Source organism: Bos indicus, chromosome 8 (assembly GCF_029378745.1).
Source record: "Bos indicus isolate NIAB-ARS_2022 breed Sahiwal x Tharparkar chromosome 8, NIAB-ARS_B.indTharparkar_mat_pri_1.0, whole genome shotgun sequence".
Classification (NCBI taxonomy): domain Eukaryota; kingdom Metazoa; phylum Chordata; class Mammalia; order Artiodactyla; family Bovidae; genus Bos; species Bos indicus.
Window position 1 is genome coordinate 69381452 of NC_091767.1, and position 16074 is coordinate 69397525.

At 50.6% G+C, this 16074-nt stretch overlaps 1 protein-coding gene across 2 annotated transcripts in view; it reads left to right on the top strand.

The window, feature by feature from the left end:
• BMP1 (bone morphogenetic protein 1) overlaps positions 1–16074 on the top strand; it is a 47413-nt gene that overhangs the window by 5779 nt on the left and 25560 nt on the right. For both annotated transcript variants that reach the window (XM_070794883.1, XM_070794881.1), the window contains exons 2-8: positions 2674–2787; positions 5810–5980; positions 6165–6282; positions 6585–6763; positions 7492–7597; positions 9253–9377; positions 9923–10038. In XM_070794883.1, coding sequence (XP_070650984.1) covers positions 2674–2787; positions 5810–5980; positions 6165–6282; positions 6585–6763; positions 7492–7597; positions 9253–9377; positions 9923–10038 — 929 coding nt within the window. The remainder of the gene's footprint in view (positions 1–2673; positions 2788–5809; positions 5981–6164; positions 6283–6584; positions 6764–7491; positions 7598–9252; positions 9378–9922; positions 10039–16074) is intronic.

The window sequence follows — 16074 nt, forward strand, 5'->3', positions numbered from 1 at the left end:
TCCATGGGAATTTCCAGGCAAGAATACTGAAGTGGGTTGCCATGCCCTCCTTCATGGGATCTTCCCAACCCAGGAGTCAAACCTGGCTCTTGCATTGCAGGCAGATTCTTTACCACTCAGCCACCGTTTCCCAGCCCACTCAAGTCAGGGAGGAGGGCTCAAATCTAACCACTAGGTTATTTCTCCAAGAGTTTGTAATGGGATGCTCCTTGGCAAGTGTATGGCTGGAGTTTGGCTTATTGGGAATATCCCTGGCGGGCCAGGATTAATGAATTCATTAATGTGAGAGCACTTTGTCAACAGGAAAGCACCAGGCAAATTTCAACAGATATTTACATAAGGTGTCATTATTGCTACTATTACTGGCTTAAAGGGTTTGGAACTTGCTGTTGGTTTGTGTGTGTTGGAGCTTCTGCATGTGTTTTAGGACTGTCTGTGATGTGTATATTTTTTGGTGGATGTGTGTTTCTGAATGAGTATTTTTGTGTATATGTATTTAGAATATGGGCCTTCCCTGGTGGCTCATTAGAAAAGAATCTGCTTGCCAATGCAGGAGGTGGGAGTTTGATCCCTGGGTTGGGAAGATCCCCTGGAGAAGGAAATGGCAACCCATGTCAGTATTCTTGCCTGGGAAATCCCATGGACAGAGGAGCCTGGCGGGCTGCGGTCCATGGGGTCGCAAATGAGTCAGACATGACTTAGCAACTAAACAAACAATTTAGAATGTGGGTTCTACAAGCTGACGAACTCGAGTGCAGTGAGCACTGGACTGGGAATTGGGAGGCCTGAGGTATAAATCCAGCCTTGGTAGTGACTAGCAGCATGATCTCCATTAAATCATTGCCCTTCTGGGCCTCAGTTTCTGCATCTATAAAATGGGACACTGGCCTAGACAACTGATAAAGTCATTCCACATTCTGCCCATCCAGTTCCAGGTCACACCTGTCGAAGAGTGAGTGTCTGTTGGCACATGTTTGCAAGCCCGAAGTATGTCAGCATGACACTTGACTTGAACAAATGTATATCGAGTGCCTGCCACTACCAGAAGGGGTGGTGTGGGTGCTGCTCGTGTGTGCAGGAATGTCTGTGTGACTTTTGGAGCTCTGTTTTGGATGGCACAGGTGTGGATGTTACCATGAGTCTGGCGGAACACTGACCCCTGTGTATGATGCTGTGGTGATGACTAGAGGGGTGTGTATGTGTGTGTCCACCCAGTGGGCCAGCTGGTGAGGAAAAACCTGTGTGCAAGGCCTCAAGGTTAGAACAGTTTGTGTAATGCTGCTCTCCAGGCCTCTGTAGCACTGGGGATGAGAAGCAGATGTCGCTGTGGGTGGGTCTGCGGGAGGCTGCTCTCTGCTCCACCTCCAGTGCCGCCTCCTGCCTCCCATACCGCAGCCCAGCGTGGAAGCTTGCATCTGAGCACCTTCCAAAGGGTTCAGCTCCCCCTGTATTTTTCAGAAAGCAGACTGTTCAGTCCATCCCTCTAGAAACCTCATGAAAAGATGTTCAACATCACTCATTATTAGAGAAACACAAATCAAAACCACAATAAGGTGCCATCTCACTCCAGTCAGCATGGCCATCGTCAAAAAGTCTACAAACAATAAATGCTGGAGAGGGTGTGAAGAAAAGGGAACCCTTCTACACTGTTGGTGGGAATGCATACTGGTACTGCCACTATGGAGAACAGTGTGGAGATTCCTTAAAATAAGTTGGGAATAGAACTGCCATATGACAAAGCAATCCCACTGCTGGCTGGGCATACACCCCTCAGGAAACCTCTCCCACAGCACCAGAAATCAAAACGCTGTGGGGTGGGGGACTCTTTTCCCCCAGATCTTTCTCCCTCCCGAGAGGGGACTTGAGACTCAGACTGGAATCACTGTTAAACCTTTTCCTCTGAGCCCATCAGGTGTCCTGACTTCCCTACCACACTTTCCTGCTCCCATTTTTATTCATAGGGTCCCCCTCAGTGTAATTGAAATGGCAATTGTTAAGCGAATTCCATATGCCCAACACAATGCCAAGGTTATGGACCCCCAAAGTAGACACTCTGTCCTCTTAACGCCTTTGATTTTGTTGGGAATACCCATCCCCTCCTGGAATTCTCCAGCTCTGTTTTTGTTTACTTGTATATCTTTAAGGTCAGTTTCCTACAAGCGAGTGGGGACCACTTCTGTCTTGCTCAACAGTAGAGTAGCACCTGGCCCACAGTAGGTGCTTACTGTGTGCTCAGACTCTTTGTGACCCCACGGACTATAGCCCACCAGGCTCCTTTGCCTGTGGATTCTCCAGGCAAGAATATTGGAGTGGGTTGCCATTTCCTCCTCCAGGGGATTTTCCTGACCCAGGGATCCAACCCCCATCTACATCTTCTGCTTTGAATTCTTTACTGTTGAGACATTACTAGGCATTTGCTAAAGAATGATGGAATACATGAAATGACCCTGTCTTTGAGGAGTCTGGTGAGGCTGAGCATCAGCTTTGATGAGATTTCAACTGAAAAATGAGCTTGAGTTTCCCAAAAGATCCGCAAAGCTGGCCCCCCACTACTCTTCTTCCTTAGAAGGCATTTGAGGATTACAGTTGCAGTGAGGGCCGGGGCAGTGGCCACAGGTCAGGCAGTCAGTGCTGCACAGGGCGACTGACTGTCCTTGCCTCTTCTCTCTCCAGCTGCCTTCCTTGGGGACATCGCCCTGGACGAGGAGGACTTGAGGGCCTTCCAAGTGCAGCAGGCTGCGGACCTCAGACAGCGTGCAACCCGCAGGTCTTCCATCAAAGCTGCAGGTACACTGGGTACAGGCCAGCCCTCCTCTGTCCCAGAAACGGGTTCCAGAATTGGAGAAACAGGGAATGCCTCTGTTCTCAGCCAGGCCCTCCCAGGACAGAGGTGGTGAACTTGAATCCAGCATAAGGGCTTGTCTTCTCCTAGTGTATCTTTATCCCTTCCCCAGTACCGTGGCAAGTGTAGACATACCCAAAGCTAAGCACCCATGTTGTTTTTGCTTACAGTTTATGAAGTACTTTCAAAAAGTACTTTTTTCTAACTTGACTGTCCCCAACCACCTTCAAAGGTAGGTCAGGACAACTCCCACTTTACAGACACAGATCTTCCTCACCTTATGATTGGGCTGAAAGTGTGAAAAAGTCAAAGTGTGTTAGTTGCTCAGTCATGTCCAACTCTTTGTGATCCCATGGACTGCAGCCCCGCCAGGCTCTTCTGTCCATGGAATTCTCCAGGCAAGAATACTGGAGTGGGTAGACATTCCCTCCTCTGGGGGATCTTCCCAACCCAGGGATCAGACCTGAGTCTCCTGCATTGCTGGCAGATTCTTTACTATCTGAGCCAAGACGGGGTACATCCTGATAAACCCATCATAAATTGAAAATAGGTGAAGTTGAAAATGCTTTTAATACACCAAATCTACTGAACATCATAGCTCAGCCTAACCTATCTTAAAGGTGCTCAGGACACTTACATACACCTATTATTGGGCAAAATCATCTTAACACAAAGCCTATTTTATAATAAAATGATGTATCCCTCATGTAATTATTGAATACTGTCCTGAAAGTAAAAATAGAATGATGGTCTGCGTACAGAATGGTTGCAAATGTGTGGGTTGTTTCCCAGCACGATGGTGTGGCTGGTGGGGAGCTGCAGCTTGCTGCCACTGCCCAGCATCTCAGGAGAGGATACTGCCTATCACTAGCTCAGGAAACTTAAAAAACAAACTTTGAAGTGTAGTTTCTCCTGAGTGTGGATCACATTCGTCCCATCATAAAGTCAAAACACTGTAAGTCAAACCATCGTAAATCAGAGACTGTCTGTACAGAAACCAAGAGTCACAGAGGTGAGGTGGCTTACTCAAGATCCCAGAGCTAGTCAGTGGCGGAACTGGGACAGGAACCCAAGCCTTCACACTCTAAATCCCAAGTTCTTTGCTCAACCCCACAATCCCTCCTGGCCTCTCCTCCTGCTCCCATTTTGCAAGCCTCTACGCATCCTTCATGGCCTATCTCAAGAGCTTCTCTGATCTTCCTGATCAGAGAATCTTCCCTGATCGTCTCCCAGGCATGACCAGGCCACCAGTTGCTGTGCTCTCTCTGCTCTGGGCTTACACTATTAGCATCTCACAAGTCAAATCACACTGCAATGACTTGTTTATACTTCTCTCTCCCCAGCTGGACTTGAAGCTCTTCAAGGTCAGCGGTGGGTCCAAGCACCTCCCAGCCAGCCTGGCACTTGTGAATGGGGGAGGGGAGGGTGGGGTCGAGGCCCTGGGCTCTTTTAGTTCTGTCCAGCCTTCTCACTGCTCTGCACCGTGGTCCTGCTCACAGATAACCCTCCCCTTGCCAAAGTGGGGGATTCTCAGTGGGGCCTGTTCTGGGCATACTCTGGTGGTGCTGGGTAGTTGTCCAGTCTGCATGAGGGAGGATCTTCGCTGGGCAGTCCATGGAGTAAAGGTCAAACTATGCCAGTGAGCAGCTGGCACTGGAGGGTGACCTGGTAGCCTGATAACTGGCAAGGCTTATTTGACCTTAGTGGGGGGACTAGGAGACATGGGATAAGGGGAAAGACAAGGGGAAAGCTGAATGGAAATTTGGATCACCTGGACCTGCCACTTACCATCCGACTTTGGACAAGTCCTAGGCTTTAGTTTCCTTATCTGTCAAATGTAGGTAGTGACACTTGCCCAGTCCAGCATGAGAGCTACTGTGTCAAATGAGGACCTGTACTTGGGAATTCTTAAAGAAGACATTAAGTTCTGTATGCTCCACAATTATGAAAGTTCCCTGGTAGCTCAGGCAGTAAAGAATCTGCCTGCAATGCATGAGACTCTGGTTTGATCCCTGGGTCGGGAAGATCCCCTGGAGGAGGGCACAGCAACCCACTCCAGTATTCTTGCCTGGAGAATTCCATGGATAGAGGAGCCTAGTGGGCTATAGTCTACGGGGTCATATAGAGTCAGACATGATTGAGCGACTAACACTTTCATTAGCTGAGCAGGAATGTTTCCTAGTCTCAGGTTCCCTGTAGGTCCAGGGAAATGAGTACACCTCTGTTCTCTTATTTACTTGTAGTCTATTCTTATTGTTCATGGCAGTTACAGTTTATAGTTATAAGGTTATAACTATAACCTTATAGTTAGTTTCCCTAAAGTCACTGCAAACACTGAATTAGTGAATTCTGAGCCATTACTCCTAGGAGAAATACAAGGTTAAGTTCCTACAAGCTTCTGGTCACATTTTCATCAACTTGTTAACACATAACCAAGTCATATATGTGTTTCTATTTAAAGACATCTTATTTGCTATGTCATTGATTTATTAACACTGAACTCATGGTCAACAGCACTGTAAGTCAAGCCTGAATGAAGATTATCTAACACAGGTATTTTCCCTATATACATCCCAGCCCTCTTGCACTTGGGAGTTAGGGAGAGGGTCATTTTAGACAGTGAAATCACCAAGAAAAGGCATAAAAATGCAAAAAAAAAAAAAAAACACAAAAAAAGTGGCGCTAACTAAATTATGAAGAAGATACTTACCTACAGAATGAGCTGAAATAGGGAGGCAGCCTGTCCTCTTGTTCAGGCTCAGCCCAGGTCATATACATTGGGTGACTCAAATTTCTCACTGCTCTGCATCACAGCCAGTGACCATGAAAGAGCTGATGGTCTTGGTTTGGGGGGTTTTACAAATTTTAGGGAGTGGGCAGGTACAGAACCCCTAGACAATGAGGATCGGTTGTCATTTGCTTCCTCCTGCCCTTCATGCCCTTGCTACCAATGGCTTCCTTTTTTAGTTTCAGGAAACTCCTCTACCCTCAACAGCCAGAACACTAGTATGAAGCCTCAGAGGAGAAGCCGTGGGAGATGGAAAAGCCGGTCCCGGAGCCGGCGGGCAGCAACGTCCAGACCAGAGCGGGTGTGGCCTGATGGAGTCATCCCCTTTGTCATTGGGGGCAACTTCACTGGTGAGCATGATGTTGGGGGCTGTGGGGGCGGTTGGGGGTAGAGGCCCCCCCCCGCCCCAGCAGCCTCACACGCGGTGGTGTGAGTGGTGCCTTCTGCCTGTCTGATGAATGGCTGACTCTTTAGCGGAGGGTGGAGGTGAGCCCCCTGGACATTGTGACAGCCTGGCCTCCTTTGTCCCCGCAGGCAGCCAGAGGGCAGTCTTCCGGCAGGCCATGAGGCACTGGGAGAAGCACACCTGTGTCACCTTCTTAGAGCGCACGGACGAGGACAGCTATATAGTGTTCACCTACCGACCCTGCGGGTGAGCAGGGGCCCCTGGGCGCTGTACCCTCGGCCATCGCCCCAGCCCGTGTTCGGTCCTGGGTACTGCAGCCGTCCCCCCGGGCACGGCCCTGGGTCATGTGTCCCCTCCTGCCATGGGAGCATCTCCCCAGGAGCTGCCCCAGATGTGGCTCAGACCCCAGCACACAACCCGGGCATCCCGCGCTCGGGCCCCTCCTCCACCCCTCTGCTCCTTGACCCCCCTGGCAGCCACGCCCGGCCCCTGAGTGGATGCACTCCCCCAGCTCGGGACCGCCCCCCTGAGCTGGCCCCGCCCTCCAGGTGCTGCTCCTACGTGGGCCGCCGTGGCGGGGGCCCCCAGGCCATCTCCATTGGCAAGAACTGTGACAAGTTTGGCATCGTGGTCCACGAGCTGGGTCACGTCATCGGCTTCTGGCACGAGCACACACGACCCGACCGAGACCGCCACGTCTCCATCGTGCGCGAGAACATCCAGCCAGGTACAGACCTCTCTGCCTGCCCTTCCAGGGTCTCTGGTCAGGGTGGGAGCTGCTCCCTTAAGCCATCACCTTTGCTCAACGTGGTATTACAGTCCCAGCCCTGCCTGGGGTCCAAACGCTTCCCCTGAAGCATCTTTTCTGGGTCAGTGGCAGCTCAGGGACCTCAAATCCATTGTCAGATGGAGGCCCGGACAGGTCTAGGTCCTGCACACAGGGCTGCCTGGAGCAGCCAGAACCCACCTGGCCTTCAGGGTGGGGGTTGGGGAGGGGTCGGCCCTGTCTCCATGCTGCCTCAGCCTTTCTCTTCACTTTTACCCAGTCTTCAGCTCTCTGCCTATTCTGTCCTCTAAAGGGTTTTTTCTCTCTCCTTTCTCCCTACTATGCTCTCTCTTCCCTCCCTTCCTGCTTCCTCCCTCTCCTCCCCTCTTCACTGCTCTCATCTCCCCAGTGGTTCTAGAAATGGGCGCCTCCTTCCTATCGTCCCTTGAGTCATTTCTCCAGCACATCCTCACCCCACCTACACCCTGCTGGACAGACTCTTCTAGAGACCCGCCTCTCCCCCTGGCTTCCCTGGGCCACTGCTGGACCCCCAGGTAGGGGGTCACCTCTCAAGAGCAGGGAGGACCCCATCCCCAACCCTAAAGAGGTAGCGCTGCAACCCCCACAGACCTGCCCCCGCCCGCCCCCGCCCCCTCCCCTCCCACACTCCCTTCTCCTGGTCTTCACAGGGCAGGAGTATAACTTCCTGAAGATGGAGGTCCAGGAGGTGGAGTCCCTGGGGGAGACCTATGATTTTGACAGTATCATGCACTATGCCCGGAACACATTCTCCAGGTGAGAGATGGGGGCCCCCCTCTTCTGGGGCAGCCCAACCCTGCCCTCTGTAGACCTCCCACTTTGCACTAGCCTGCCCCACTGGGGTCATCAGTGAGGACAAGAGTGGGCCCCTGGGTGGCTGAGGCCCTGGAGCAGAGGACCCATGGGTGCTGCCTGCCCTGCTGCTCTCTTCCACGGTGGGTCGGTGGCAGGACTGGGACTCCCAGGGCCTAGGTTCCTCACCTAGTACTGGGCACAGTGGCCGCAGGAGGGTGAAACCCAGCTGCTGCCCAGGCACGTGGGATGCCAAGGCCCCGGAGCTGTATCAGCCCAAGGGAGCTGAGTTTTTCCCTCAACCATCCGCCAAAGGGGGCACATTTTTCTGGTGGGTCTGCCTTTTTGTAATTGATCTGTACAAAGGCTGGCTTCTGTCCTGGATCAGCCCCGCTCCCTAGTTCATGAGCACATATACACCTACTCTTTATCCTGAGCCCAGGCTTCCTGGTGGCTCAGACAGTAAAGAATCCGCCTGCAGTGGGAAAGACCTGGGTTTGATCCCTGGGTTGGGAAGATCCCCTGGAGAAGGGAATGGTAACCAACTCCAGTATTCTTGCCTGGAGAATCCCATGGACAGAGGAGCCTGATGGTATACAGTTCAGGGGATGTTGCAAAGGGTCAGACAGGACTGAATGACTAAGCATAGGTTCCCAGAAACCACAGGCAGAACCCCCAGCAGTCTTGGCCCAGCCTCCCCATCCCAGCTTCTCCTTAGCAGAGTATGGGACTCTGCCCCTCCCCCTCCTCAGGCTTTCCCTCACCCGCCACGCCTGGCCTTTCCCATGCCTGGCTCTGCCCTCTTCCTCCATCTCTGTTCTCCCAGACACTGGCCCTTCCCCTCTCCTCAGTCGCTCCTTCTAGACCCTCTCTTCCTGCCTCCAGACCTGAGGGAATAGACCAAGGAAGGGTGGTGAGGTCACCCCAGCCCCCACCCACAGACCACCCATTTCCCACCAATCCTACCCCATCTCCTGCTGAGGTCCAGCCAGCTGGGTGTGAGTCAGGGGCCCTGGGGAGGTGGAGGGCTGCCTGCTCTGCCTGCATTCTGATCTTCCCAGATGGAAACACCCGGGACCCAGCAGGCAGGAACTGGGGGGACAGGAGACACGATGGGTCAGGAGCTGGAGGGGCTGTTTTGGGGTCTGGTCTGGCCACAGTGGAACCTGCCCTTTGGCCTTGTGCCAGGTGCCATCAGGAAGAAAGAAGGGCTGGCCCTGGGTAGTCCTGGGAGGGGTGTCGGCAGGGCTGATACAGCACAAGGGGCCTCAGAAGCAGGGCTGAGACACGGCTGACTAGGGGGTCTGAGGTCTCCCAGGGTTGGGAGGTGGGCCAGACAGAGCCAGGGCACGGGTGGGTCCCCAGGGCCTCCTAGGTCTGTGTTCTCAACCTCCCAAGTGTTCCTGGGGCTCCCCCAGGCCCTGTGGCGTGGCTGCCACGGAGCAGGGTGGCAGCTGGTCAGTGGGCAGTGTAATGACAGGGTGAGATGTCTCCACCCGTCCCTGACCCTGCTGAGGAATGTCTGGGCTCTGGCAGGGTCGTGACCTTGGGTGCATGCAGGCGAGCCACCCTCCTTCCGTTTGATTCTCACCCGGGCCTGGGCTTCTCCTCCTCCCCAGGGGCATCTTCCTGGACACCATCGTTCCCAAGTATGAGGTGAATGGGGTGAAGCCCCCCATTGGCCAGAGGACACGACTCAGCAAGGGGGACATTGCCCAGGCACGCAAGCTCTACAAGTGCCCAGGTCAGGGCAGGGGTGGGGACGGGACAGAGTTGGGTGGAGGGCAGGCCCTGGGGCCAAGAAGGTTGAAGCTGTGAGACTTAGAAAAGTTAGAGGCAGCCTGGTTTCTGAGGAGGGGGCACCCAGGTAGGAGCAGTGTTCAAGTTACAGAGCCAAACTGGGGCTCGGTTCTAATGGGGAGATGCTGAGCCACCCACCTTCTGAGGGTCTCTGAGAGTGAGGGGCAGTGGGAGTAGAAAAAGCCAAGGGTTGGGGGGCGGGGGCGTGCAAAGCAATTCCCAGGAAGTGAGACAGAATGAGGCCCTCCCAAGGAGCTTGACCTTAACTCTGGAAGCCTTGTTGCCTTGACAACAGGGCATCCCTGGCACTAGATAGAAAAAGAGGAGAAGGAGGTGGATCTTAAAGGGACAGAACCATCCCAGACTCTTTGCTCTGCTCAACCAGTCTGCTGTCCCCCAAAGGGCACCAGGGCCCAGGATGAGAAGCCAGAAGGTTGGGGGGACTGGGCAGCTGCAGCAAGCAATCTGATCATTTCCTTTCCTTGACAGCCTGTGGAGAGACCCTGCAGGACAGTACAGGCAACTTCTCCTCCCCCGAGTACCCCAATGGCTACTCTGCCCACATGCACTGTGTATGGCGCATCTCGGTCACACCTGGGGAGAAGGTAACTGAGCATCACTTCCTCTGCCAGGACCCCCGAGTAGGAGAGCTGAGTCCTTGTGGCTGTGAATGACCTGCCTGGGAAATGTACTCATTCACCCCACAGGAGGATGGGAAAGTGTGAAAGTCGCTCAGTCGTGTCCAATTCTTTGTGATCCCATGGGCTGTAGCCCGCCAGGCTTCTCTGTCCATGGAATTCTCCAGGCCAGAATAATGGAGTGGGTGGCCATTCCCTGCTCCAGGGGATCTTTCCAACCTAGGGACTGAGCCCATGTCTCCCGCATTGCTGCTGCTGCTGCTAAGTCACTTCAGTCGTGTCCAACTCTGTGCGACCCCATAGACAGCAGCCCACCAGGCTCCCCTATCCCTAGGATTCTCCAGGCAAGAACACTGGAGTGGGTTGCCATTTCCTTCTCCAATGCATGAAAGTGAAAAGTGAAAGTGAAGTTGCTCAGTCATGTCTGACCCTCAGCAATCCCATGGACTTCAGCCTTCCAGGCTCCTCTGTCCATGGGATTTTCCAGGCAAGAGTACTGGACTGGGGTGCCATTGCCTTCTCCGTATTGCAGGTGGATTCTTTATCATCTGAGCCACTAGGGAAGCCCAGGAGGATGGGAGGCTTCTACTGATAGTTGTATACAAACGCTAACTCATGAAGAGCATTTATTATGTGCTACGCATTTTTCTACTTGCTTCTCAGATCCATTCACAGGCTTTTCACGTGGAGTCTGGATCTCTCACCCACCCTTGGGTCTTCCATGTCCTTCATATTTTTATTGCACCCACAGCTTTTCAGGGTTTATATCCCTTGATTGGAACTTGGTACTTAATGTTCTAGTGCAACCTTGAGCTGGGTTAGATTTTATTATCAGTCACATTGCTTATTCCAACAGGTTTCAAGATCATTTTGAATCAGAATTCTACCATCTACCAGGTAGCCATTCTCACTCTGTCATGAGCTCATTGGATATGCATGTCTTCTGGGTCTTCTAAACTCAACCTTTGATCAAAATGTTGAACAGGATATGAATCAAAGCAGATCCCAAGATCTCCCTCTGAATTGACATTGCCCCAGTAATCTGCAGGCTTCAGGCAGAGCTATTCCACTAACGATGACTACTTTAAGAGTCATTACCAGTCAGCCACAGGTCACCACTGGGTTGACCAACCACAGTAGGAGCCATTTCTGAGACCAGGCCTGTGTCATCTTTATGTCTTTGGCATAGGAAGTGATTAATAAATACCAAGTAAGTGGGTGGATTGCCTTAGCAAACATAAGTACTATTTCACCGGTTGGTAAAGCCCCTTTTTAAAAGGAAGTAAGATTTGTCTAATGTGTCTTATTTCCAGTGAACCCAAACTGGCTCCTAGCAATCAAGTGTTTCTTTTCTAAATGGTCACAGGCTATCTATTTTAAATGGTCACAGACCATCTGTTGAATTGGGGATTAACATTGAACTCCATGGTTTGCAATTCCCAGAATTAAACTCCAAACTCTCCTCCCCAAACACTCATGCGTACGTTCTCGCACACACCCCTTTTGAAAACTGGAAAGATTCTGTTCTGACTTCTCAAGATTACAGACACTGATCACATCTGCAAGTTATTTGAATGTCCTCTGATGTCATTTTTGAGTCTAGAGACAAAAGCCAATTTAAATAGGCGCTTGCTGACTCTCCTCCTATATTATTGAGCTTCTCTTTCCTTTTCAAATGATGTTTATTTTTTGTAATTTGAAGATCATCCTTTTTTACAACAAACTTTCATTGAGAGTTGAGTAATTCCCTATCTCTCTCGCTTAGCTTTCTACGTCGTCCCTCAACAGTGAACCTACCCCTTCCTTGTTCTTCTCCTTGTTCTGAATCTAACTTAAAAATTGTGGTCCTTTTTGCTGTCTTGTACTGACCTTGCCCTGGATTCTTTCATTCCTCTACTGAGGAATTTGGAAATTTCACCACAGATAATAACAACATGTAATGACTACTGAGCACTAATGATTGGCCAGGCACGTGTTAAATTCTTTGTGTTATGTCTTTTAGTTAGCCCCACAACGTTAAAGGCTGGGTGCTAATGTTAGCCTTATTATTATTATTATTTTTTGGCTGCACTATGCAGCCTGTGGGATCTTAGTTCCCTGACCAGGGATCGAACTGACCCCTTGGAGTAAAAGCACAGAGACCTAACCACCTGACTGCCAGGGAATTCCTGTTGGCTTCATTTTGTATATGAGAAAGCAAACTTAGAAAAACTAACTTGCCCAGGATCTCGTAGAACCTAGATTATGATATCCGAGTCTGCGATTGTAGTACTGTGTGTATTCCAAAGCCTATTCCGTTCTTTCAACAACTACTTAAGTGCCCTTCTGCAACAGTGTTGTCTGGCCACTTTGTGCCTGGCGCTGGGCCTGGCACCAGGGATGGACAGGTGCCCGAGATAGTCCCTGGCCCTGAGGAGCACTGAGGAGGGTAGAGCTTCCTTTCTTTCCTGTTTAGGAGGTTTGCTTTGTCAGAAGGCATAGGACAACTTTGTCAGGACCCACTTCTTCCCTTCTTGCTCTGCACTGACATGGGCTGGCCCTAGTCTCTAGAGCAGTGGTTCCCAACCTTTTTGGCACCAGGGACTGGTTTCATGGAAGACAGTGTTTCCACGGACTGGGGTGGGAGGGATGGTTTCAGGATGATTCAAGTGCACTGCGTTTATTGTGCTAATGATAGTATTTGCAGCCACTCCCTGGCGCTAGCATCACTGTCTCAGATCATCAGGCATTAGATTCTCATAAGAAGCGTGCAACCTCTATCCCTCGCGTGCGTAGTTCACAATAGGGTTCATTCTTCTGTGAGAATTTAATGCCATGGCTGAACTGACAGGAGATAAAGCTCAAGGAGTAATGTGAGCAATGTGGAGTAGCTATAAATACAGATGAAACTTCACTCACTTGCCTGCTGTTCACCTCCTACAATATAGCCCAGTTGCTAACAGGCCATGGACTGGCAATTAGGGTGGGGACCCCTGCTCTAGCGGACATATGGCCTTGCCTTAGAAAAACCTTGTATGCCTTCAGCCTGCTCCCTCCATATCTCCCACAAGACTCACCATCCTTTTTCAGCAGTGTGCCCAGAGCTCCTGGGAGTAGGCTAGAGATTAAAAAAAAAATTCAGATTAACCAAGGCACGATTGGAGAATTCCATGAACAGAGGAGCCTGGCAGGCTACAGTCCATGGGGTCACAAAAAGTCAGACACAACTGAGTTACTAACACACACACACACAAAACATACCCATGGTCCTGGTTGAAGCCATAGAATTATAACTGAATGAAAGATGGAACTGTAGGGGACAGAAACATTTAAAAGCTGGGGAGAATAGAAGAAGATGGCATCATAAAATTGTCACAGCCACTCCCTGTGGCCAATTATGTGCAAAGTATTGGCATTCTATATGCATGATCTCGTTATTCCTCACAGCAGTGTCATGATGTAGGTACTGCTATCCCTGCTGGAGAGAGGAGGGTCTCGAGGCTCAAAGGGCAGTAGACCTGGCCAAGTTTGCTCCGGTAGCAGTGGTGGAACCAGCACTCAATTCTAGGACTATCTAACTCCAAAGTCTACTCTTTCAACAGTAAACCTTAAATAAATCTAACGGCATTAGCGAATGGACTTTGACATCTGTTTGGCTCCTGAGAGGTTGTTTTTCACTTGCCTCCCAGTTCTCAGCTTATTGCCAGCAATGCACGTGATATGTGAATCTTATCTTGTACAATCACGCAAGTCTCGGTGATGTCAGATGAAAGAGTCACTTTGGAGGACTTCTCTGAGGATCCCTAAGCCTTGACGCTGCAAGTGATTAGCAGCTGCCCTGAAGAGTATTTACAGTGTTTCCCAGGCAACAAAGGGAACTCCTTTATGAGCAGGAGAGTGGTTTCAGGACACCACAGTCAATTGTTGTAGAGCAGCCAAGAAGATAAGAGTATACAATGTTTTTTGGATTTGGCGTATCCACCCTCCTTCCCATCCCTACTTTCCGACATCCTGACTCTTCCTCAAGGTCCAGCCCAAATTCTGCCTCCTCTGTAAGGCCTTCCCTGACCCCTACTTCCCATTCCCCAACTGGGCAGAGATGACCCATCTCCTCCCTGCTCTGCAAGGCCTGGGCTGAGTCCACTCCTAAGTCTCTCTTCTTGGGCACTGAAGGGCATGGGGCTCTGAGGATGGAGGGAAAGTTGATGCTCTTTCTTTGTACAGCTGTTGGGCAGAATTGATTGGTAGGCCTGGGGAGGCCACAGGGACTAGAGGTTAATGGCATAAGTTTAAGAGCCAGAGTTGAAGCCTAGGTTTGACTCTCAGCTGTGTTCTTTTTTTAATATATATATCCGTTGTTGTTCAGTCGCTAAGTCATGCCCAGCTCTTTGCGACCCCATGAACCGCAGCATGCCAGGCTTCCCTGTCCTTCACTATCTCCTGGAGTTTTCTCAAACTGATGTCCATTGAGCCAGTGATGCCATCCTGCCATCTCATCCTCTGTCGCCCCTTCTCTTCCTGCCCTCGGTCTTTCCCAGCATCAGGGTCTTTTCCAGTGAGTTGGCTCTTCACATCAGGGGGCCAAAGTATTGGAGCTTCTGCTTCATCAGTCCTTCCGATGAATGTTCAAGGTTGATTTCCTTTAGGATGACTGGTTTGATCTTTCTGTCCAAGGGACTCTCAAGCAGCTTCTTTAGCACTGCAATTCTAAAATTAATATATATGTTAATTTTTATTTATTTGGCTGTGCCTGGTCTTAGTTTCGGCATGTGGGATCTAGTTCCCCAACCAGAAATCGAACCCAGGCACTCTGCTTTGGGAACACAGTGTCTTAGCCACTGGACCATCAGGAAAGTCCCTCAGCTGTGCTCATTACTGGATGTATGATGTTGGGGAAGTTGCTTACGCTCTCTGAGCCTTTGTTTCCCCATCTGTAAAATGGGCCTGGTGATAGTACCTCCCTCATGGGGTTGATACAAGGGTTAAACAAGTTAATGTACATAAAGTGCTTATAGGGCACTGCCTAAACATAGCAGGAATTCAGTGTTAGCTGCTAGTATCATTCTGTGTGTGTGTGTGTGTATGTGCTCAGTCATGTCTGACTTTTGTGACCCCATGGACTAGCCTGCCAAGCTCCTTTGTCCCTGAAATTTTCCAAGCAAGAATACTGGAGTGAGTTGCCATTTCCTACTCCAGGAGATCTTCCTGACCCAGGGATCAAACCCATCCCTCCTGCTTTGGCAGGTGGATTCTTTACCACTGCGCCACCTGGGAAGCAAGTATCATTCTATAGTCCTGATCTATTAATGAATAAGCCCTAGTCAACGTCCCTGGGTGCCTCAATTGCCTCCCTCTATTTTCCTGGATGCTGGTGTGGACCATATTGTGACCCAAATATCAGACTATCTAAACTCAACTCTAGGAGTGAAATCCACATATATTGAGTGGCATACACTGCCATATGGACGTGTGACATGTATGTTTGACCCTGGTGTCAGACAAGGTCTTAAATTTTACATGTAATAATTCAATTCCCTTAAACTCTATGAGGCAGGTACTATTACCATTTGTTGTTGTCATTGTTGTTTAGTCACTAAGTCCTGTCCAATTCCTTTGTGACCCCATGGACTGTAGCCCACCAGGCTCCTCCATCCATGGGATTTCCTAGGCAAGTATACTGGGGTGGGTTGCTATTTCTTCCTCCAGGGGAATCTTCCTGACCCATGGATCGAACCCACGTCTTCTGCATTGGCAGGTGGATTCTTTACTGCTGAGCCACCAGGGAAGCTCACTATTACCATTACCATCTCACAAATAAGGAAACAGAGGAGTTCAGTGATGAGCCCGAGATCTGCCTGAGGCCAGCCGACTGGTCTCCGAGGATTGATGTGTTCTCCCAGCTCCTCCTTGAGACCACCCAACACGAATGAGGAATACTTCCCACACGCAGGGTTCACCTGGGGACTCTGCACCCCTATCACATTTTCCCCACGACTCCCCAGTGGAATCCTTATGATCGCCTCC